Genomic DNA, 22,910 nt, shown 5'->3' with positions numbered 1-22,910 from the left:
AGAAGCAAAGGGGTGTTTTGGAGCACAAAGGCTGTGTAAAGCACAAAATCTGCATTTTACTAATTTCCAATAACTACCTCCATAACTAGGGATCGACCCCAATAATTTATCATTTCTTTCTGTGACTTGGGGGAGGTTTTACTTAGTACAATCGTAACATAATCTAAAGTGTAAAAAAGTCTGTGAGGTTACACACATGTTAATCCTCCAAAATATTAAACACTGACATAGAAAGAGTCTTATTGTTACTGTAATTTTATCATTGTTAAATCATCTATCATGGCAAAAAATAAAATAAAATAAAATAAAAAACAAACAGAATCTGAGTTTCCTGTTTTTGCCTTGCTGTAAAGGGTGCTTTTGAGCTTCATCCCAATGAAGAATTTTTGTAAACTAAAATACTGCGAGACCAAAAAAAAGAGCCACCCACACACTGAGCTACTATGTTGTGTGTGCACTGTGGTTGTGCGTCACTGTTCATGTTTTTCTCTGTAGTCAGTGCTATCGAACAACATAAGTCATTGCCAAGAGCCGCAAACTTGACAAGAGCAAGTAATTGAAGCAAACAGACAAAATACTACATGGGGTTTTTTCATTTAAATTGGGAACTGTTTACAAGATTTATTTGTACTAATTAACCACGGCTTGCAGCGGCTGATTTACCAGTTTAATTTATCTATCAAAGTGTCACAGCTTTGTGGATTAGACGGTGAATAGTTTCACTTCAGTTTTTGTGTTTTCTTTGCTTCATTTGGGGGGGGGGGGGCACATTGTGACATTCTGTCGCTGCCGCAGAGACAGGTGATGCAAATAGGAAATAAAAGCGGTGAAGACTGCAAGAGATGTCAATAAAATGACAGAGAGGTTGGTTGTTTGCCTGTCTGAATGCGTGTGTGCACAGGTGAATACTACGGGGTAAAAAAAGAACGAGTTTTCGATCTGTGGCGTTTTTGTGTTTAACTGACAGGATGTGTACATAGGTAGCAGGGTGGGGGGATTGCACTGTGGAGAGTGGATCTCACACTGTTAGCACTCATTGGAGCTGTGGGATATTGCAAACCACAGTATGGCAACATGGAAACTGTTAAAACTCCAGCAGAGCAAACAATCATATCCATCTATGTTCTGGTGAGAGGGACACAGAGAAAGAAATAAGATGTAAAAGAAAATTATGGGGCAAGATGAAGCACACAGGCTACTTATGATGCACACGGTTATAGATCTAGTGTGTGTGTGTGTGTGTTTGAAACATGGATCGACATCATGTTTCTTGTTCTGCCTTTAGACACCCTTTACAAGCATTTAAACCTTTGAAATACACACCACACACACACACACACACACACACACACACACACACACACATACAGTAAGTAAAGACCCTTAGATTATAACAGCATGACAGTTTCAGTTTTTACTATAGGAAGACTGGGACTACAATATAAGTGAAGCCCAGTTCCTCAAATAGGAAAATTCTCTTTTAAAATCCAGTCCAATCCATTAGCAAGCAACATGGGAAATCATTCATTTGGAAAATGGGATCCAATCCCCACATGTGACAAAGTGAGGAATCCCTAGCTGGGCTGAATGGGATGTCTTCCCTCTTTTTTTCCTCTCTTTACGACACTCAGCATCAAAGAGCTCAAAGCCCCAGGACAGAACAATAAGCTCTCTAGAGGGTTACTTGTTCAAGCATCACACGAGCACACATTTGCCACTAAAAAAAAAATGTATATAAGAAAATTTTTATTCATATTGCTATTAGCACTTTGATAGCATTAAAAATGTAATAGATATATCTTTTATAGCATTAAAAATTTATTAGGTATGTCTACTGCAATAAACAGAAAAGTAAGGAGTGTAAGACAAGACAGTGAGCTGAGATTTAGAAGACATTTACACTTATTAGGTTTAAAAGAAAACTGAGATGATCTCCACCCTGTGTGGCTGCCCCTGTAAAGAACGAGCTAACATTGAGAAGCACTCACCAAACCATTCCCTGACAGCATCCCCAGGGGAGAGGACGCTCACAACATTTACTACTTTTCCTTGTCATAAAGCAACCCAAAAAGCATTGGCTGTGAAACAAGTAGGAATAAAATGCATTGATGCACTGACTTATTTATTTAAGAACCTAATACCCCAAATGATGTTAAGATTCCACAGAACATCTTTGCAACTTTCAAAACTTGACAGCATTTATGTAATTTGGTCAGCGCTTCAAAAGCATTGCATTTTAACCCCCATTGCTGTCTGAGTATAACATAAGAAGCTCCAAATAACACGTGCAAGTTGACTCAGTCTGACAGTGCAATACTGCGCCATAATTACACAATCTGTTTCTCAGAACAGCCTTGTTCAATTTTTTTCTCCATTATCAGGAACATCAAATAAAATTCATTTCCCATTTATGAAAGTATTGAATCACTTCTGCAATGAATGGGGGTTTAATGCCTGATCATACCACACACATTTGAGGCTGAACGCATTTTTAAAAGCCTCCTGATTATTATTGAAATGGCCGAATGATAATGGGCCTTCTCAGAGATCAGGATTCTTTTCGTCCTCCGTTTGTCTTACCATTAGAGGAGGGAAGGACAAAGAGAACTATTAAAACTAGAACTCTTTATCAGATAGAGGGAGAGAAGGAGAGAGAGAGAGAGCGATTAAAAACTAGGTAAAAGAGGAAAAGGAGATTAGATGGGGGACAGAGGTGATGGAGAGGGAGAGAGGATAACTGGGAGGAGACGAGGACACAAAGAAATAACGGGGAATTAGTGCTGAGGGACCAGTGGTCAGGTTTGCCAAGTATAGATGGCCAATGACAACACATTAGGGAAAACATAATGCCTGAGTGATGGAAAAATGTAAACCCACACAGCATGCAGAGATGTGGTTGTATACTTTGAGTTGATATAACAAACTTTTGCCAAATCCTGTTGGAAGTACAGCAAACACATGTTTCTTCTCAAGAAAAGCTTTTCAAAGTATTTCATTGCTGGAAAGGTGGTCTTTTTCATAAAACTGTGCTGTCTGTGCTGCAGAAAAATGCTAATATTGTTTCTCAATCCTGTATCTAATTACCAGGTCAAATGTAGATGCTGTTGTTGTGACACACAAAGACAGGCACCGATTTAATCATTCAAGAATATAAAGGTCACATTCAAATCTGTTTTGTTATTGGGCTTCAGAGTATCAAATCAGGTCTTTTTATTACCAAAACCAAATAAGCATAAATCAACTATATGTCTTTTCTTCAATCTTTCGAGAAGAGTCAAGTATGTGTGTGTACAGGCAGTGTAAGGAGTGTAAGGTGTAAAATTGGATTTAAATAGAAACATTCTTATTATTGTATCATGGGTTTATACTTATCTGGAAGAAAAAAGAAAAAAAAAGATTAATTCCAGTAATCTTTCAGATTTGACTCTCAAATCTGGTTTTGAGAAAGATTTGCATATGTGATTTTTAAGAACAATAAAAACTATTTCTTGACCAAATAATGTAAGACATAAGTACATGTAAGATATTAATCCTGTTTTAGAGCAGATTTTCAGTCTCAAAAAGCAGAAAAAAGGAGGAGATGCCCGGTGATATTTTTCTCCCACCCGGTTCCACGATATCAAAAGAAATGCAGAATCATCACTTTATGTTTTTATCTTTGGGCATACCTTTGAAGTCAACATGCACTTATTTTCAGTCTGTTTTCCTTATTAAGAGCTGACTGTTTGAATCTGTCGTCAAGAACAAGAAAGATTTATTATATCAAGCTTTGACAGGAAGTGCCACGGTCATGATGAAGCTGTGGAAGACGTGCGCTCTTTATGGCTGCATAGGGAGGGCTTCCCACTGGTGCTGACTCTCACTCACAGTACGGGGGCAGAACATTATTGAACGTCGAGCACAGAAGCTACAGAATTACAACATATAGTAAATACACAGACTCTTGACTCCTCCATTTACACATCAGATTGGAATGTTGAATTTGCAGGACAGGTGTACTCTTTTAATGTGATGAGACATTAGCGGTAAAGATGTTCCCAGCACATTTTATTCATGGAGAACAGAAGCTGTGAAGCCATTCTAAAGACCACTGAGACAATATGAAACATTTAGATATCCTGACAATAAAGGTGATATACATCTATATAAAGTCTGACTAAAATCCAGCACTTTCTGTATCAATAAAAGGCAGACAGCAGAGAAATTCAAGTCTGTGTCCAATCTAGAAACTCTATCTCTATGCCGGGAACCACCAGTAGAAGTCAGACAGCCAAGGATCAATGGACTTCCTGTTAACGAGGCCTGATGGAAGCTCTGGTCATGTGATCAATGTCAGCGTTAATCTTGCGGCTAGAGAGTAAAATATTACTGTTGCCTGTCAATACATCAGCTTGGATGGACAGATAGTGGTATTAGTCAGAGGGACACACAGGCACACTTCACTCAGTGCTATGCACACATAAATTAACAAAACGCTGTATCAGAAGAGCACATTTAACTTACTCTTTAAGTGTAAGTAATAAGTAGACTTACAAAATAAAGCACAAAGGTCCATCATAATGTCACAGCAACTGCCTCAGAAATGCCACAGACTGTCAGTGACACAGAAAACCAGTGACATAAATCAACACAACCTGGCTTTGGAGACACACTGTATTGCTCTGTGTGTTAGATTGGTGAAAACAGCGAGTGTGTGCGTGTGTTTTGTGGATCAGTACACAATAGGGCTGGTTGGCCGATTTCCCCCAATTTCACCGGTTTGTGAGCTCAGAGCAGTTTAACTGGTTAACATGCATTAATGCACTCACTCCCACACACACACACAAAAAGAAAATGAACACCCCTGGCAAAGACGAGCAATGCATCTCTTTTAATATGGAGGTCAGCGACTTGGTGAGTATAGACACAGTGCATCTGTGTTTCTGTGTACAACTGGGGAACTACAGCCATTTTTTAAAATCTTAATGTTCAGATGTGCCAGATGACAATGAGAACATTTAGGGGAATGTTCAGAGTATATTAGAACATTTTCAGTTTTAGAATTGGCAACAATACGGCAGAATAATACCGGTTTAAGTATGAAAAAAAAAACAAAAAAACACTCTGAAGGTCCAAAAAATCAAACTTCCATTCGCTGTCTATGGAGAAGCTCCAGACTCTGTGCTTCACTAGTTAAAGACTAACTTCTCTGGTTTTCCAGCTTTGACAGAGTAGAAGTCATGTTAACAAATATTGATTAAACTTTCCAAGGGCATGGAGATAATATATTTGAAGTCTTAATATAGGTGCTGTTACTGTTTAAGTTTAAACTTGCATTCATTTATCTTTTTGGCCACTTGGGGGCAGCACAAGTAGATGTACTGCGAGTACAACATTGACATACTGTCACATTATCAAAGTAAATTTAAACATTCAGCAGATCCATTAGCTTATATTTAGGGTCCTGCTTCTGCCTACCTGATGAATGCAAGGCTGATATTCAGTTCTTTTGGCTCCAAATGCTCCACTATGGTCACTAGCTAGTTGCTAACTTTGTCTGCCTGCTGTTTGGTGCTGGGAAGATAATTTGTCTGCTGCAGCTGTAAAGGACAATGATGAGAGCGGTGAGACTCAACAGTTAAGCCACAGGACCAAAGACTAAAAGAATGAGCTCAATGGTGCTAAAAAGCTGGTGGCCTGCAGTGTCGGTGGTGATCAAGATGAGTGACCACTTGATACACACCTGAAACACTGTTAATATGATGATGATTAGAGCAGCTTTTAGTTAGTTAAGCATCTGTACACACCAAGCAGTTATCTATGAGGCCGAAAAATGAAGCCAACACAGAAGTTTTAAAAAACTGCAGGTCTTTATATGATCATTTGAGTCGATCGCCATAGACCGCTATGTTAAAATGCCCAACTTCACAGCTAAAAAAACATGTTAACAGCCTGGTATAAAACACGGTTTTGGTCTCCATAGCTAATTTCCTGTTCATGACAACTGCACAGAGCAAATTTTTATATAATTTACTGTTAAAAAAAAAAAAAAAAAAAGTTATTTGGCCTTAAAAAAAAGGCTCCAAATAACCAAGACAGTCAAGGCCAAAATGCCAGACTTCAGGTTTTAAAACAGGAGTACACTAAGCAGTAGGGTACGTCACGCTGGCTACATCTGTGATTTTTATACAGTCTATTGCACACATCAGTGACTTTAAAAATATATCCTTCTCTGACACACTAAGTATGTGCAAAAATAATAATTTTATACATTTTTAACGTGGAATTGCCTTCGTGGATTTTGATCAAATGAACTGGGACAGTAATGTGTAAATTCTTTGACAATTTGTTACAATCTGCGCCAAAATAGTTTTCTTTTCAGAGTTGTCATGGAATCAAGCTTGTCACCTGAGCACAACCATGAAACTCATGACTGTTTACTGTCCTGATAGTCGTGGTTTTCACTTGCAGCTGTTAAGATTCTGTGTTTCTCACACACACTGACACCCACACAGGCTGCAGAAAGCAGTAGCTATGGATGGAATGATACATCATTCACTTGCTAGAAAATTACACAGCTATACCTCACACTATACAGAAGTACAGCAGTGTGCGAGTTTGTGTGTGTGTGTGTGTGTGTGTGTGTGTGTGTGTGTTCGGGTGAGAAACTGAGCCACCCACCATGCTGTACCTCACAAATCATACTGCCAGGGCACGGGGCACAGCTCTCTCTGTCTGTCCTTGATTTCCATTTTCTTCAGTGTGGTGCAGTTCCCATCTCTCTATCTATATTTGATAGATTCTGTATCTCCATCTCTTCTCCCTCATTCTGTGTCACTTTCAGTTTGCTTCTCCCCACCTCAGCTTTCTCTTTTCTCCCACCTTGTCCTTGCTCTGTTATCTCACTCATGTTTAGTCACCCTTCTTGGCTCTCTATATGTCATTCTCTCTCACACCCACACACCCTTCATCGTTTTGTTTTTCCAAACCCAATGACATCCTCAATCTCATCCTCATTGCATTTCCTCCTCTTCTCTCATCCTTTCTTTCTTCCTTTCTCTCTCACCAAATCCTTCCCTTCATTTCTTCCCCTCATGCATGTGTGTGTCTCTATCTGCGTCCTGCACAGTCAATAGTCAATTAATCACTCAGATCTTCCAACTGAATTAACTCAAGGTGGTCTAAGGGGCAGGGGACAGAGAGAGAAGGAGAGCAGCAGAGATGATGCTGATGTATTATCAGTAACACTGACACTGCTTGTACACAGACTGATGTTGCAACACCAAAAGACGGAGTTGTCCATGCATGAATGTAATTGATAAAATGTGATTCATTCATGAAAATGCAGTGATATCTGCAACAGTTACAGTTGTATTTATTCAAATAAATCCTTCTAGATTCCTCAAATTAACACTCTTTATGTTAAGTATCGTTTTGTTATTGGTACCAAATTCAGGTACTGTATTCCAAAGGTATGGGCTTGAGTTACCTGAGTTCGACTCAAGTCAGATTCGAGTCACAAATATGATGACTTCAGACTTGACAAAATCAAAAAAGACTTGCAACCCAACATGGACTTTCAATGACTCGTGACTTGACTTGGATTTAAGCCTTTTAGCTTGAAAATACTTGATACCTTCACCCAAGCCCAAAGATTTAAAAAAAAATTGCACCACAAATCAATTAAATTCCTAAATCAACTAACATTAACGCTGTTCATTCCCAGCAAGTCAATACTTAATTCCCATATCCACTGTCTGAACCAATCTGACAGCATCCAGTCAAGTTGCAGGAGAGAACCATGAAGACCTTACATTATGTTACGAACCAGTTGCAAAAACTGATACCAAAGATAATTTCATTTGCATACAAAAACTACAAAAACATATCTGCAGTGTGTGTGGTTAAAAAAACCCTTATTTTAACATTTAAATATAAAATTTTTTAAAAAAGCATACAATTTTTTGTCATTGTAAGATATTATCATTCTGTTATTATCATGTTCTGATATCTTTCCATCATGCCTAAAATGGCATCACGTTTGTTCGCAAAATGACTTGATAAGGACTTGAAACTGAAAGTTTATAGGGTTTGTCATACATTCATTTATTTGTGGTGGCCAACCAATATTAAAACATCTGCCGCCACAAATGGATTTTCTATTTTTGGAGCTGGACTGGACTGGAGCTACTAAAATATACACACACACACACATATATATATATTGTTCGGTTATTCATTGCACCACACTCTTGGAGAGCAGAGCGTACTCTGGGTACAGAGGGAATAACAGATCACCATGTGCATTGAAAGTAAAGCCTCTTCATTCTGCTTGGCCTAAAAGTTTGCATTCAGGTGCAGCAGATGTTCCTCTCATCCAGCAATCTGATCTGATCAGCTCCAAACAGGTTGACAGATCAATTATCCACAGCCCACCAGTCACAACTACTGCTGATAAATAAATAAATAAATAAATAAAAAAAATTAAGGAAGAGCACCCCCTGTGCTGACACAGACTGCCAAAAACCTCCAAATTTAGAGAGGGGACACACATGCATTTAAAACAGGCTGCCACAACACACACTCTAATTCTGTTGGACAGACTGATGTAGGACTTTGGACTTAACTAGCGACTCTGGACGGCAAATTCTTGAGCTTTCCTTGTGACTTTTAAAACATTACTTGGTCCCACCTCTGCTGTATTTGTACTGCCATTAAATATTTCCATACAATACACAGCCCCATTCTTGCTAGCTGCCCACCTCATCATGATGTACATATCACCACCTGTGCTCTGGTGAAACATGACAGGACTGTTGTGTTCATACCAATAGGACACAGAAAATGACTTCCATTACATTTTTATCAACACTTGAAACCTCTGAATGTATTGGAGGTTGGCAACAAACTGAGTTGCAATGATCTGTCCTTTGAATGCAGCAACCTTGGTGTATGTAGAAAGATTGAGTGGATGACGTGACATGGTGCTGCATCTATATGAGCACCCTGACTTATAGGGAAACGCCTTGCTCTCACTATAGAAAACAAGCTTTGCCGGTGCAACACGATTGTCTTGGTGATCGACACCTACCTGTCATGCCTGGAGGGGTTTTCAAGAATTTCCCGTTGAAATTTTGTATCACCACGTCGCACTTCTCTGTTGACTCCATCCTGAGAGGAAGAGAGAGAAAAAGACAGTTACTTGAGGACAATCAGCTCCTTATGTTACTATTCAATATGCATGAAAGGTACTGAGGCTTTTAAAAAGTGTGAATGTACTGTATGCGGATATGTATGCATGCAAATGTGTCCTGCACTACAATAAATACATTAAATCCCTGCATGTTTTGCTTATTTGTCTATATATGCCTGAGTAAAACACCTGAAATAGGCTTGTGCATGTGTGTGCGCTTGTGTGTCTTTGTGTTTTCTATGGGGTTTCCTCTCCTTTGTCTGGGTTTAAAAGCTCCATTCAGTCTGATCTGTTGTGTGTCATGTCCTCTTTGTCTGCCCCCATTCAGCTCCGCTCACCCAATCACAGCTCAATGACTAATTGCCTGCTTGGCAAGCAAAAGCCAGTGTGTGAATGTGTGTGTGTGGGAGAGAAAATGGTGACAGGAGAGAGAGAGAGAGAGAGAGAGAGAGAGAGAGAGAGAGAGAGAGAGAGAGAGAGAGAGAGAGAGAGAGAGAGAGAGAGAGAGAGAGAGAGAGAGAGAGAGAGACTGTGTGCGTGTGGTATGTGAGCATGCATGTCTCTGTGTGTGTCTCAGGGTTTCTACACATAGCCAGTGACCCTGAATGGAGCCGCGACTGCATTCTAATCACTGGCACACTCCACGGTGTAACTGAGAAGACCACACACACACACCCACACACACGTATGCACGCACACATACAAACACACACACAGAGGAGGGTGAAGGGGGCAAGGGTACAGGAATGTGCAGTTGTGTCATTAGAGCTAGGAGTCGTTTGGTTGTAAATGGCAGGAAGTCAACTCAAGGTAATGCTGCCTCTTGAATCTGAAAAAATGAATGTGTAATAGTGTGAAAAGTTTGAATACACATAATGTTGTGTGAGATAAGTCGTTATAGTTTGTCCAGCAAAAGGCCAGCATCTTAATACATTTGGAAGTGACTGACAGTTGGCAAGATTTTTTTTTCAGCGGCGACAGAAAATCATAGCTGATGGTGAAAAATGTGACATCAGTTCCTCACACATTTAACCACTCACTGTTTAGCACATATAAGATTTTCGGGGAGCTATAAGAAGGGATGAATGACATGGGAAAATAATTTCTTTTTAAGACGAATATTGCAACTTCAAAATAGTATGTACTTTGCTTCTTATCGAACTTCTTATTTGTATTATTATTAGTGTGATTGAAAAATGAATATGCATTTTACTAATCTCCTATCAGTAACACTAATATAACAAATCTTAAAAAGTGTACACAGAAGCTGTACTACTCTAAAATATTAACATCAAAGCTTCATTGTAAACAAGTCATTGACCATTCCTTTACCAGCCTCTGGACCAAAGGCAGGACACTGATGCTCATTTTGAGGCCAACAAGTTTTAGGCAGTAATGAATTACTAGTAACTAGTTCATAACTAGTTAAAAGTAACATGCAATAATAATAAAGATAGCTTTCAACTTTTGAACTTTTCAAGCTTTTGTAACAAATTACTAATAAAATGTCAGTAGTGAGATTACAGTTATCTCAAAAAATAGTTACAAGTTACAACCTTACGTTGGTTGTCACCTTACCCACTGATCTAAACTCCAACAATCAATCATATTCCCAGATTTATTTCCGGAATTGTCGTGCATTCATGTCTCAAAGCAGCGAGCTAGCTTGGAAGATGGAAATGTTTACTTCCAGCAGCTGGAAATATTCCCATTACTGTGATTTTGTTGAGAGGAAAGATGACATTTTTGTTCCAGGTTGTAGTACTAAGATTCTTTCCACTGTGACCTCAAAACAGCTGGCACAGGACGTCAGAAAGACTCCTATGTTTGACAGACGTTAAGTTTTGGTTGTAATAAAAAACAGGTTGACGACATTTCAAATGTTTAACGATGTAAGTATTTCAAATTGTGTGGAAGTTCATATCTTATGACTAAATTGTCACTCCACATCAAGTTGAAGTTGCTATCAGATGTTTGGAGGATGTTGGATTTTGGATACTTATCAAGACAACTTAAAACCAATAAAACATTAGCATCTTATTAGGGTGGTGGCTAGCCTGGAAACCTCCTGAAATATCTACTACAAAAGTGCAACGATGTGAAGCTGGTGGAAATACACACCACTAAAGACGAGTCCTCTGCGGCTGCAGAGGATGTCTCTAGCCCAGCAATGACTTAACAGCCAAAACTGGATTTAATTTGTGGACAGCTGCAGGCTGCAAGGGGACATTGTCACAATAAAGCTTGTGGCTGGATATGTGGCTGCATAACAGAAAAGTAAAAAACTTGTTAAACTTAAAAAGTTAAGAACTTCTTTCTTGAGGAAGGAGCACTGGGACTAACCTCCTTCACTTCACCCAGCAGTTGAAAGGCAAGATGTAGGAACTTTACCTGGTCTTGATGAGCTGACGCATTTATTCATAGATAAACTAAAACCTACACTGCACATTTACCTGACAGCTTTGCCACTAGTTTGTTTTCTGCCATGATCTCCAGCATTCCACTCGCTCGCTCAAACACACACTTGCTCCACAAATATTACACTACTCTTACAACAATGTCATAAGTAAAGATGTTGATTGGACTTAATCCCGGTCTTGATTGTTTTAACAAATCGTTTTCTTGATCTACTCTTTTCTCACATTTTTTTCATGAAGCACAGGGCAGTGTGTGCGCACCTTAAACCCCCAGTTGTTTCTGATAATCTAATTGGTTAGATGGTGTAACATTTAAAAAAGGCCACTATTGCAATTTGAAAATGTCATTCTGTTACATTACAATATTGATTTGAATTCAATATAATCGGCCAGCCCTAGCCATAACTGTGAGTGTTTGTGTGCATGTGCATGGCTCTCTTCGTGCACACCTTGCAAAGCCGACTCCTCTGCTCAGGCCATTGGCGTCCCTCAGTATCCGTGTGGAAATGACGTGACCGAAGGGCTTCAGCATGTTCTCCAGCTCCTGCTCATCCATGGATAGCGGCAGGTTGGAGATGTAAAGGTTGGTGGGGTCCTGCTCCTGTTGCTGTTGGGAGAGACAGTGACAGAAAATGCAGAAATAGTTATCATCACTTCATTTTGTCTTGCATAGGCATATGTTTCAATGGAAAAAGGAAAAAGAAGTTGCATATTTCAGTCTAATCTTAGAGACTTGAGCACCAATTGAAAAGCCTCTCTGAAACATTGAAAATAATCACTGGTATTGGGTCTTACAATGTACACTGTCACTGCACTGAAAGATCAGCAGATCATATGCACAGACATGGACTGTGATGATGAAGAGTGGATGTCGGATTTTTTTTCTCAGATCAGCATAATAACATCTAGACAAGAGATTGCCCTTGTGCTAAGAAAAAGTTATTTTCCTTTTAACTGTGTAAAATTCCCTAACTGAAGTAACTGAAATAAAAGAGTGTACTATAATTCTTTACTAAAAGCTAGTTTTGCAGCAGTATTAAAGGTTAAGATAGTGCCATTGAAGTTCTTTATTTCCATAAATATATCTGAATATCCCACTGCAAAAAAAAAACATAAAAAATAAAAAAATCTGCAAATTCAACTCGAGTGGCAAACTCTCCTCAGAAGAGGAATAAACATTTCATTGAAGAGACAGCGCACCGGCTTCACACTCAGAACCCCTGAAGCAATAAGGAAACCCCCTCAGGATTCATAGATGTTAACTGAGTTGCATTAAAATTTTTCAAGGGAATGAGGGAACTTCCTTCTAATGTGCCTCTCAGTTAGTTAGACTGGTATACTTCAATTATTTTTGTTCTGTTTAGCAGCACTCCATTGAAATGATCCTCCGCAGGAGACCAAAGCCTGTGTGTGCATGTGTGTGAAACTAGAGTGCTGGCAAATTAAAGAGGGATGGATGCAGGAGAGGGTTTGATGGAGGGTGCTCCATTTTGCTACCGAGACAGCCAGAAAGGAAGTGGCAGAGAGAGAAAAAAGGCTATGATACACACATGTTCTAAAAATCCTAACTACATGTTTTCAAGACATTATTTCATATTTCACAAAACTGTTTTGATACATCAATCCCCAGGAAGCCTCTTTTAATACTTCTGTGATGTCCCATTTTTCACAAGATGCAATGTTTCATAATGATGCTTAAGTATTCATTACTGCCTTGGTTTTAACGTTGCAAACTTGATGGTGGGCAGCGGCATAGCATCAAATTCTGGGCCCTATACATAGGCAGTCTGTGGGCCCCCCACCCTTTCTCTCTTGATCCATGCCTCATTCATGCACTTTCTGATTTAATCTTTTTTTCAGAATCAGTTTGCTTATTCACACTTTTGACGCTTTCTTTCTTGTCTTCTTTGGAACCCACTTTCAAGCTGTCACTCACTAGGCTCTCACTGAGTTTAGAGACAAATCCTAGTGCAGTTGTTGACTTTCTTCAAAATAAAAAAAAAAACCCTCCAACTGGGACCATGGGTAATCAGTCCAACTCTACCCACCACTACGATGCCTCTGATGGTAGGGTACTGTACATGCATGACCAATACAAGAACTCTTGAGAGAGTCTGATGCTTTACAATAAATGTCAATGCTATTACAATAAGTGCCCAGAAGAATAAGTCTCTAATACATTATATCAGATGGCTCTTCATTTCAAACAGTACATGTTTCATGTTTCTCTCGTCTCATGTGCACAAACTCAAGCAGCAGAAACACAAGTATCCCTCTCTCTCTCTCTCTCTCTAATCCTCCTATCTGTGTGATGATGGTGGAGAAGAGGTCACATAGCTCAGGCTTCAGTTGTTGTGTATGTATGTTTTTTATGTTTTTTGTTTGGACTGTCTATATTGTCATTTTTTATGTTAGTATCATCTCTACACACAAAAATGGTAACTATACAAACTGTAAAGCCTCCTCCTGAGGATAATGTGTTTTTTTTAGTATGGTTTGACTATGGAAATTATTTTATTTTATTATTTTATTTTACTAGGGTGTTTTTTTACTTATAGTGATTTATAGGTTTATCTGTTATTTGGTCTTTTTTGTTGTTGCTTTACTTGTGTGTGTTCATCTCTATTATTTTATGAGTTTTTATTTTTAGATTTAATGGATTTGATTTGCTTTTATGGTTAGCAGACATCTTTGTTTCAAGCTACAACTTGTACCTCTCACTTCATGCAGCACATTGTGCTTCCACTTCGAAATTAAATGGGCTGAATAAATAAAGTTTTGCTTGCTTGCTTTCTTGTGATATTGGACTATATAAGTAAAAACATCTCAACTTGACCCAGCAAGTAAAACACTGACACTGACTCCTGCGCAGTGCTAGAAATAGAAACTGTTCGTACATTTGATTCCACTGTTGTCATGGAAAGTGAAACAAATCAAAAAAGTACATAGTGTTTGCTATGCTGTATACTTCAAATTAGATGGTGAAACTCTACAATGTTTGGGTTGTTTTTATTGTTATGACAAACAACAATATATGAGTGTGAGTGTGTTGTTGGGTAAATACATTGTGTCAAAAGAAGTCGCCCTATGCGGCCCATTTTGAGCATAAATATTTCCTTTATCCATGGAGGCTTTTCCTTTGCATGCGCCAGAGCAGTTTGATTTCATGAGTGGGAGCTCCAAGTCTGGCCGACTGTGACCAAAGCCATCTATGTAATCAGTGACTCAGAATAAGCAGAACAGCTCCAGTGAAGAAGTCTGAAGTATTTTACCTTTCTCTCTGAGTCTGAATGTCTCTGTTCGTCAGCAGGGATTTTCCTTTGGCAGTGTGTCCAATACAGAGTGGCACAGTTGTCTTCCCACACAGGGCAGCAGGCTTTGAATGTAATCTCTTACATTTGTGTGTGTGCATTTATGCAAGCAGGGACATCAAAGGTAGAGTTATATGGAACAGCTGTGGAATCTGTCATTGATCTTAGACCCATCTTCCTTAAAGAGTTGCATCACTGAGATCATCAAGGCCTTCTAGTTGCCACAGACCCCCCCCCAACCCCCCCCGTCACTCAGCTTTCACATTAGTAATATTGTACCTTACCAGAGCACATTATCATCATCATCTACGTGTCATTTTTTCATGTTGTCATTACAGTGCAGAAAAATGCAAGAACCCCCGCCCATACAATTGTGTAAACCTTCATATTATGCCTACTCTGGTTTATATATCGTAAAGAACAATGTAAAGAACATCCCTCTTGCCTGCCTCCCTAGTTTATCATCCATTGCTGTGCTGTTTAGAGGATGAGATCAGTGTGTACTATGCACGTATGCAGATTTCATAGGAGACCAGTGGCGCTGAGAAATGCCTTTGCAACTCCTCTCACCGACTGCTACTCATGTTAAATAGTGGCCTACATCTGTGTTTTGGGACATTTGGTTTACTGATGCACGCCATACCCAAGCATGGATGAACCATAATCAAGACCAGTTTTTCAAGTGGACCACTGAAACCTTACCTGCGTACAGTACACAGTGTTCACAATAATTAAACTGGACTTTGTGCACCTAGTATTGTTTTAAAACACTAAAAATATTGTTTACTTATCTTTTAATTACTTCTCACAAGGCCTAAGCAAAGTCCAATGGGGCAATTATTCAAGCCTTCAAACACTTGGATACATAATGTAGTAAAACAGTCTACATGCTCCAATGATAAAAGTTGCAAACTACTGTTTCAGTCTGGGTTACAGGTAGTGTTTTATTTTGCAAACTTTACTTATCAAATGGTTGAAAGCATGGTGTGTGACCTTCTTAATTTGTATCTCACTACACTGTGAACTGTCTGTTTCCGAAATGCAGATATATTCTGGTTTGCGAAGGCCTAAACAACTGCCTCATGGGACCATGCTTATACCCAACAACAAACTGCAGCACAGGGGTAACATACAATAAGACTGTGCTATGCACAACAAGATATAATGGGATAAAACTGCCTAATAAGGCCTGGGTTGAAAACCACGAAATTTACATACTCTGTTGCTGTGAGAGAACTTTAAGGCTCTAAAAATATGAAGACCCAAGAGAAGATTCAGCAGTGAAACACTGTCTAAAGATAATAAGGCTTAAGCTCATAAAGGTACAATTGCACATTCAAGGTACAGGAATTCAGTGGAGAAATTACTGAGGAAACTCAAACACATCCATTGCTGCATGTCACACTGTTTAAAGCTACAAGTCTCTGAGTTTGTGTCATTCAAACAAATTAGCTCCAGAGCACACCTGAGGCTACGCTCCGCTGTGTGCCTCAAACTCTTACTGTGGCTGTGGACTTTGTCATTACAACAACAACTTGCTCATCTAGACACAAAGGGGTTTCAATTTCCAGCCGACAGTTAGTCTGTGTAGCAGCATTTCCTCTGGCCATCCACAGAGGCAACACTGACAGAATCCTGTTCTCCATGTTTGCAAGCCATAAAAAAAGATTAAATGGTAAAACAGAAGATTTCCTATCCCTGTGGTCACTGTGGTTGCAAGCTAATTTCATGCAAAGACAATATGTCTTGAACACAATCTCACAGTGGTTTTCCCCAACTCCAGCAAAAAAGTGGGTCAGCTGTCTTGTTTCTGCACACATTTTCCGTACAGTTTGCGGTAACTGTAACAAGGGGAATGAATGCAGATTTGTCGCGAACAAGAGGGAAGCCGTAACCTCTCCTCCAGTCGTTGATTATATGCATGTGTGTCTGCCTGAAAATCCTTCTTTTTCTTTCTATCATTTCTATTGTCTCAATCCGGGGAAATCAAGGATGAGACAGGTACAACATCAACAGGGTTGTGTTATTGAAATCACGCTACACTTCACTTCACCATCTCCAGGCACAACTGGCTGTAAAAACATTTATTTGCACAAGTACTTCTGGGATATGAACTAAAGTGCTTTGGCGTACCCACATGTGAATGAACTCTGCTTGACTTTGCTCAAAGTTGCCATTTGCACAAAGTTACTTCTCAGTGATCTCTCACTCTGCATGTTGCAAATGACTCACCTCTCTCTCTTGCTCTCTGTCCCCTCCCTCCCCCCGCCTCTTTGTCTCTCTGTCTCATTGTCTCTCTCTCTCCCTCGCTCTCTCTCTCTCTCTGTAACATCTGTCACGAGCTGGAAACAGCTTCACACCAACTGTGCCTCTCCCTGACTGTGTAGCCTGCCTGCCAGCCAGTCAGCCTGTGTTTTCAGCCCCATTAAACCTCATTGCTGCATCATTATAGCAGGTCTGCACCTCTTATCATGTTACTTCCTGGTTACCCTGCAATGCAACAACACCTGCTAAAGAGCTAGAGGGTAAAAAGAGGGCAAAAGCAACGGTTAAATACCTGTGGAAAAACACCGGCTGGGTCTATGTGTGAGATGGATGGATGTGAGGTGAGACGGTACTTGAATGTCACATTTCTTTGCAATCCTGCTTGCATCTCAAATAGCAACACTTCACATTAGAAGTGACACATCACAGCCTCACAAAACTACCCTGAACAGGAATGAGCGGGTATTGAAAATGCATTGAGGAAAAATTAAGTGAAGACATAGGCTGGGAAATGCTTTAAAAACAACCAAACATGCACTTCCATAAAGAAGCAGTATGTGATTAGAGAAAAGACTTCCTATTTATTCCGTGTTGACTCCTTCCTCTTACCTTTCAAGCTTGTTTTAAGCATAATCCTGCTCATTTCCCCTTTTAATCCATCTTTTCTTCCTTCTCATTTTCCTTCCTTCAGCCCACCTCCTCTGTATCCTTACCTTCCTCTCTCTCATGCTCCCCCTCCTCCTCCTGTCCTTTCCTCTATTCCCTACTTGCTATTCGCCCCTCCTCTTCCTCAGATTAAAACCTAATCTCCTATAATGGTTGCCTTGCTGTCTAAAATGCTATCTGAATGCTTAATTAATATTTAAAGAGCAAAATCTTCATTTCCCTTCCCTCTTGTCTCCTTGCTCTTTTCCCTCTCCTCACCATCCTCATCATAAGCCTCCTTAGTTTCTTCTCATCCTTCACCGCACCCTCTTTCTCTCTCCGCATTCCTGCCTTCCTCCATCTTCCTCTTCCTCAAGCCAAATTCTAATCTTTCATAATGATTGTCTGGGTGTCTAAACGCTCTCTAACGGCTTAATCAATACTTAATGAACATACCATAAATACTTTATGAACCCTAAACCCTGAAATCCCCAGGGTTTCATTAGCCATGGAGATATACACTTTTCACCATCTTCATGGTGACTAGAGGCTCAGCGAAATCAACACTGGATACTGATTACCTCATCATTTAGTCTCTGGTCAGTTGTGTTACTGTAGGCATAGTGTTTGGCTATTGCTGCGTGTGTTGCTCTTGTGTAGTAGCAAACATGTAAGTATGTAAGTGATCAAGAATATATGTTTATTGTTCACCATGGTGATAATTTGGTGTTATGTTAGTCCGGTGGGCATATGATGTATATCCAATAAATCATACAGGTCTTAACAGCCACCCACATGTCATAGAATACTGATTTTATTCTGATGTTAATTTGTACATACAGTTTATATTCTATCTGCTACATGGCTCCATCTCTCCTTTTGGGTTTATTTACCTACATATATAATAGAATCAGTAATGTAAAGAAGCAATAATACTTTGTTACAGTGCTTAAATATTTTTTGGGAGTATCTGTACTTAACTTGAGTTTTTATATTTCTGTCAACATTCACTTTTACTCCACTGCATTTCCTAAATAAAATGTGTACTTTTACTCTGCTACATTTACCCTTAGCATTTTAGTAACTTACTTCAAAATAGGGACAGAAGGCGGGAGGGCACAGACAGACAAATGTAGAAATGGGAGGGAAGGAAAAACTGGAATTTGTTCCTTAACTACACTTAACTACACACCACTTGCTTTTTTAATAACAGCATCTACTTGTAATTTTACTTCCAGTACTTAAGCACATTTAATATCGTGGAATTACTTTTGACACTTAAATACAGTAAATATTAGATACTTTAAGACTTTTTCTCAAGTAATATTCTAATAGGTGACTTTAAATTCTACCACAGTCATTTTCTGGTAAGACATCTGAACTTTTACTCAAGTATGGTTTTCTGTTACTTCATCAACCACTGTACAGAATATGGAAATCTCTAAACATGCTCAAAATTCTTGAAGTGATGCTGCATGTCTCAGACAACCTAAAGGCCACTGCGCTGTCATGTATTTGCAAGTTAAAATATCCCGCAGCTTGTGGATATACAGTCTGCACTTTTCATAACATGAAAAGCCACAGTTGGTTTTTTCTTCTGTGCATTTGCGTGTTGAATATCCCAAGAGAATTGGCTTTAATATGCAATAACACAAAAAAGGGCATGGACTTGATCGCTATTGTCACATTGTTCCAACATTAAGAAATAACATCTTTTCAAGCAAAATAAAGAGGATTGATCCATTTACTTTGAAAATTTTACATAGTTTTTTTTAGCTGTAGTTAATTGGCTACAAAGGCCAGTTACCTTCACTAACTTTAAAAGGATTGAGCTAATGCGTAAGCATAATCAGAACTGGGGTTATGGAGGCTTTTTAAGTGATGGCATACTTATAAAAATATTCAGAAGCTGAAAAGCTGTTTTCCACTCTGTGGTTCTCTAGTGGCTGTGAAGTGGCAAAGAAACCCTGACTATTCAAAGAAACGGCATCACACTTGACTAAGTGAGAGACTGACTATGTTTCAATGTTTAATTCAATTTCATGACGGGCAGAAAGTTTTTCATCCCTCTGGCTCCCAACACTGCCTGCGTCTTCACACTCTGCGTGACTCATTTAAAGCAATAAGAGAGGCCTTTCCATATAATGGGGACTACACACACAGTTCTCATATGCTCTAGTCACATATGCTGTTATTACTCAATTCACCCCCTTATTTGCATGTTTGCTTCTCCTTCTTTCCAACCTCTCTTTTTTTTGTTTGTTTGCTTTTGCATGCTCTCATCTGTCCTCTCTTCATCATTGCAATTGTAACATGGCGTCTTTCCTTCTTATATCAGCTTTAACTTTTTCCCCCACTCACACTGTCTCCACTGTGTGTATTAAAAGGCCAGTAATTCATCACAGAGTCAGAGCAGAGTGCAGTCCCTGCTGCACACCCATGTGCAGGCTGCTTGTCTGCCAGCCGTCCAGAGCTAGAATCAATCACCCAAACCTGAGACACTGAAACCATCAGGGAGGGTCAGACAGAGACAGAGGAGAGGGGGAGTCGAGAGAAAGCTAGAGAGGAGGGAGAAAGGGTGGACATGTAGAGAGATAGAAAAACCCTGGGTGGATTAAATAAACATTTTCTGGGTTGAATTCAGATCAGAGTTGATCAGTGTCCAATGCCCTTGGGTGTGATTTGAGGGAAACGATGCCTAGATAGACTAAACACCATCCTGCCTTGATTGTAATGTTACATCTGTCGTGCAGTATTTCTTTTCCCCCTGTCGATGTAGTTGTTTATTAAGTGCGACCACACAAACACAACGTATGAGTGTGGGCCTGATTCCTGAGAGCTGAGTAGAAGTGGTGTCATTTCCTGTGGTTATGTGGTTGTTGTTACTTCTTGATGGCTCGGCCGCGGACCATTTTCAGCCAAAAACCCAAATGTGGCATTTAGACTCATTGAAAAAATATGATGTTTCTTATCTTGTGGGGGATCCACCAGAAACAGGCTTTTGATCCACTTTGGGTTTAAAATTACAATTTTGGCTGACTGGGGAAATGTCTAAGCACCCACTGTGGGAAGCCAATTGAGAAAAATACATTTTTGAAGAGCTATGCTATCAAATATAAAACACATGCTTATGGACATTGATGGAAAAAAAGAGTTGCTTAGATTAGACTTTAGAGACCCAAGGCAACAAACTGTGCCAAGGCACTGCTATAACACAGAAACCCATATATGAGGATTACACACACAGACGCCTACAAATAACAGTACATACCCCACCCCCCACCCCCCCCCCCCCCACCCCCACGCTCGCTCTCTCTTCTCCCCCTTCTCTTTAATACTGAATGCTGTAATCAGGGCTAATGGGACTCAGCTGTTGGCCAGTCTAATTACCTGGAATGCAGACGGATGATCTGGGAGACAGGCCTACACACACACACACACACACACACACACACACACACACACACACACACACACACACACACACACACACCCATAGGCAAGTATCTTTCTTTCATGCACCTGCCATTCAAACAAGTATGCATGTGCTTGTTTTTATGTGGTGTGTTTCTTTGTCTTAACAGAATACAAATAGAGTATGTGTGTACATGTGCATTTGTTAAAGGTCAATAAAAGCTCAGGCAAAATTTCCATTCCTTCTCCAAGTCAGGAATTCCCATTGTGAACTGCCTGGCAGAGGAAAGCATGCTGCTAAATTCACACAAAGTTCTCCAGTCTTTATGACTCTGTTTGTATTAACTGAATAATTCTAGTTACTTTCAACCTGGGACAAATTTTCACTTTTACTTGTGCTGTTTACTTCCAGCCAAAGTCTCTCTCATTTGACAAATAATAACCTCTTCAAGAAGGTGAAGTGGATGGATTCCAAAACAATCACTCAATGCCAAAGCTAAAGCAAAATAACCTTGAGTGGAAATTCAAAATCATTCATATTAAGAGATACCTTTTAAGCATTTTTAGTGGCAAAATTATGATAGAGCAGCATGTTAAGTGCTCTAAAACCCCCACAAAGTTCACAAAGGGATCCAAAACGTGTACCTTTTAGAGTCCAGATGGGGCTGATTAAATATCTGTCCAGAATATAAAACATTCAACAACCACACAGACACTTTGTGTCTAATGATGAAATCGGGGCATCCCATCCCACAGATCCAATAAGCGCTTGCTAAAGAACAACAGAAAAAAACATAGAGTAGACTTGGATGTTCATTAAAAGAGTAAAAATTTGAAACAAATCTCTTGCATGTCTTATAAATGTGTCTCAGTGTCATACGAGGCCTCGTCAGCCTGATGTCGTAGTGTCTGCCTGAAAAGAGAATAGGCTTTAGGGAAATCCTCGCTCTAAATGATTAATGGAGTCTAGAAGCAACGAAGGGGAGTTGTCTCTGCTCTGACTCTGCAGGTACACACCCTGTTGACGCTTCTGAGAGATTTGTGTCTGTGTGTGTGTGCGCGCGCGCACGCTCGTGCATGTGTCAGTTCTCATTTGAAGCTACATCATCCCAGTGAGGCCTGCTTTAGGCAGTTCAGAGGGATTCATTAATGATGGTGGCTACACGTACACGCACACAAACAGACATTGAAATGAAAAAACATACAGTATACACAGCCGTAAACAAAGGTGTCACACAGGGTAGAGATAATCAAGGCAGGAGCAAGGGTGGAGGAAGAGAAGCGTGGATGAATGGAAATTAAATAGATAAGAAGAGGAGGTAAGGAAGAGGGGAAATACTACACAGAACAGAAAGACTGATTCGGCAAATAAAACTGCAGCATCCAGTTGTCGAAGATATATTTGTACTATTCTAACATTATGCGATAATGTAATAACAACTAGATGGACCATCGGAGAACAAGTCAAGGTCAAATGCCCTATATAATAATATTGAAGTTGCAATAAGACATCCTTTATGTTCATGGCTGCCACTCTGCACTGCACACTACCTACACCAGACATGTGCGTTGGAGCAGAGATTGTACAATGGATACCAGGTTGCCCTGGCGATTAATACTGTTAACTCTGTCAGCACTGTTGCTGTTGTTAGCACTGCACTGCTAGCCATTGTCATTTCAGTTCAG

At 39.7% G+C, this 22,910-nt stretch overlaps 1 protein-coding gene across 2 annotated transcripts in view; it reads right to left on the bottom strand.

Annotated features, from left to right (window-relative positions):
- LOC121945586 (RNA-binding motif, single-stranded-interacting protein 3-like) overlaps window positions 1–22,910 on the bottom strand; it is a 142,320-nt gene that overhangs the window by 32,661 nt on the left and 86,749 nt on the right. For both annotated transcript variants that reach the window (XM_088084033.1, XM_042489832.2), the window contains exons 5-6: window positions 12,039–12,196; window positions 9,071–9,150 (exon numbers count right to left, since the gene is read on the bottom strand). In XM_088084033.1, the coding sequence (XP_087940159.1) occupies window positions 9,071–9,150; window positions 12,039–12,196 (238 nt within the window). The remainder of the gene's footprint in view (window positions 1–9,070; window positions 9,151–12,038; window positions 12,197–22,910) is intronic.

This window comes from Plectropomus leopardus, chromosome 11 (assembly GCF_026936395.1).
Source record: "Plectropomus leopardus strain MGB_pleo_1.0 chromosome 11, ASM2693639v1, whole genome shotgun sequence".
In the NCBI taxonomy this organism is placed as follows: domain Eukaryota; kingdom Metazoa; phylum Chordata; class Actinopteri; order Perciformes; family Serranidae; genus Plectropomus; species Plectropomus leopardus.
The sequence above is the reverse complement of the archived record's forward strand: the minus strand, read 5'-3'. Positions and strand labels throughout refer to the sequence as shown.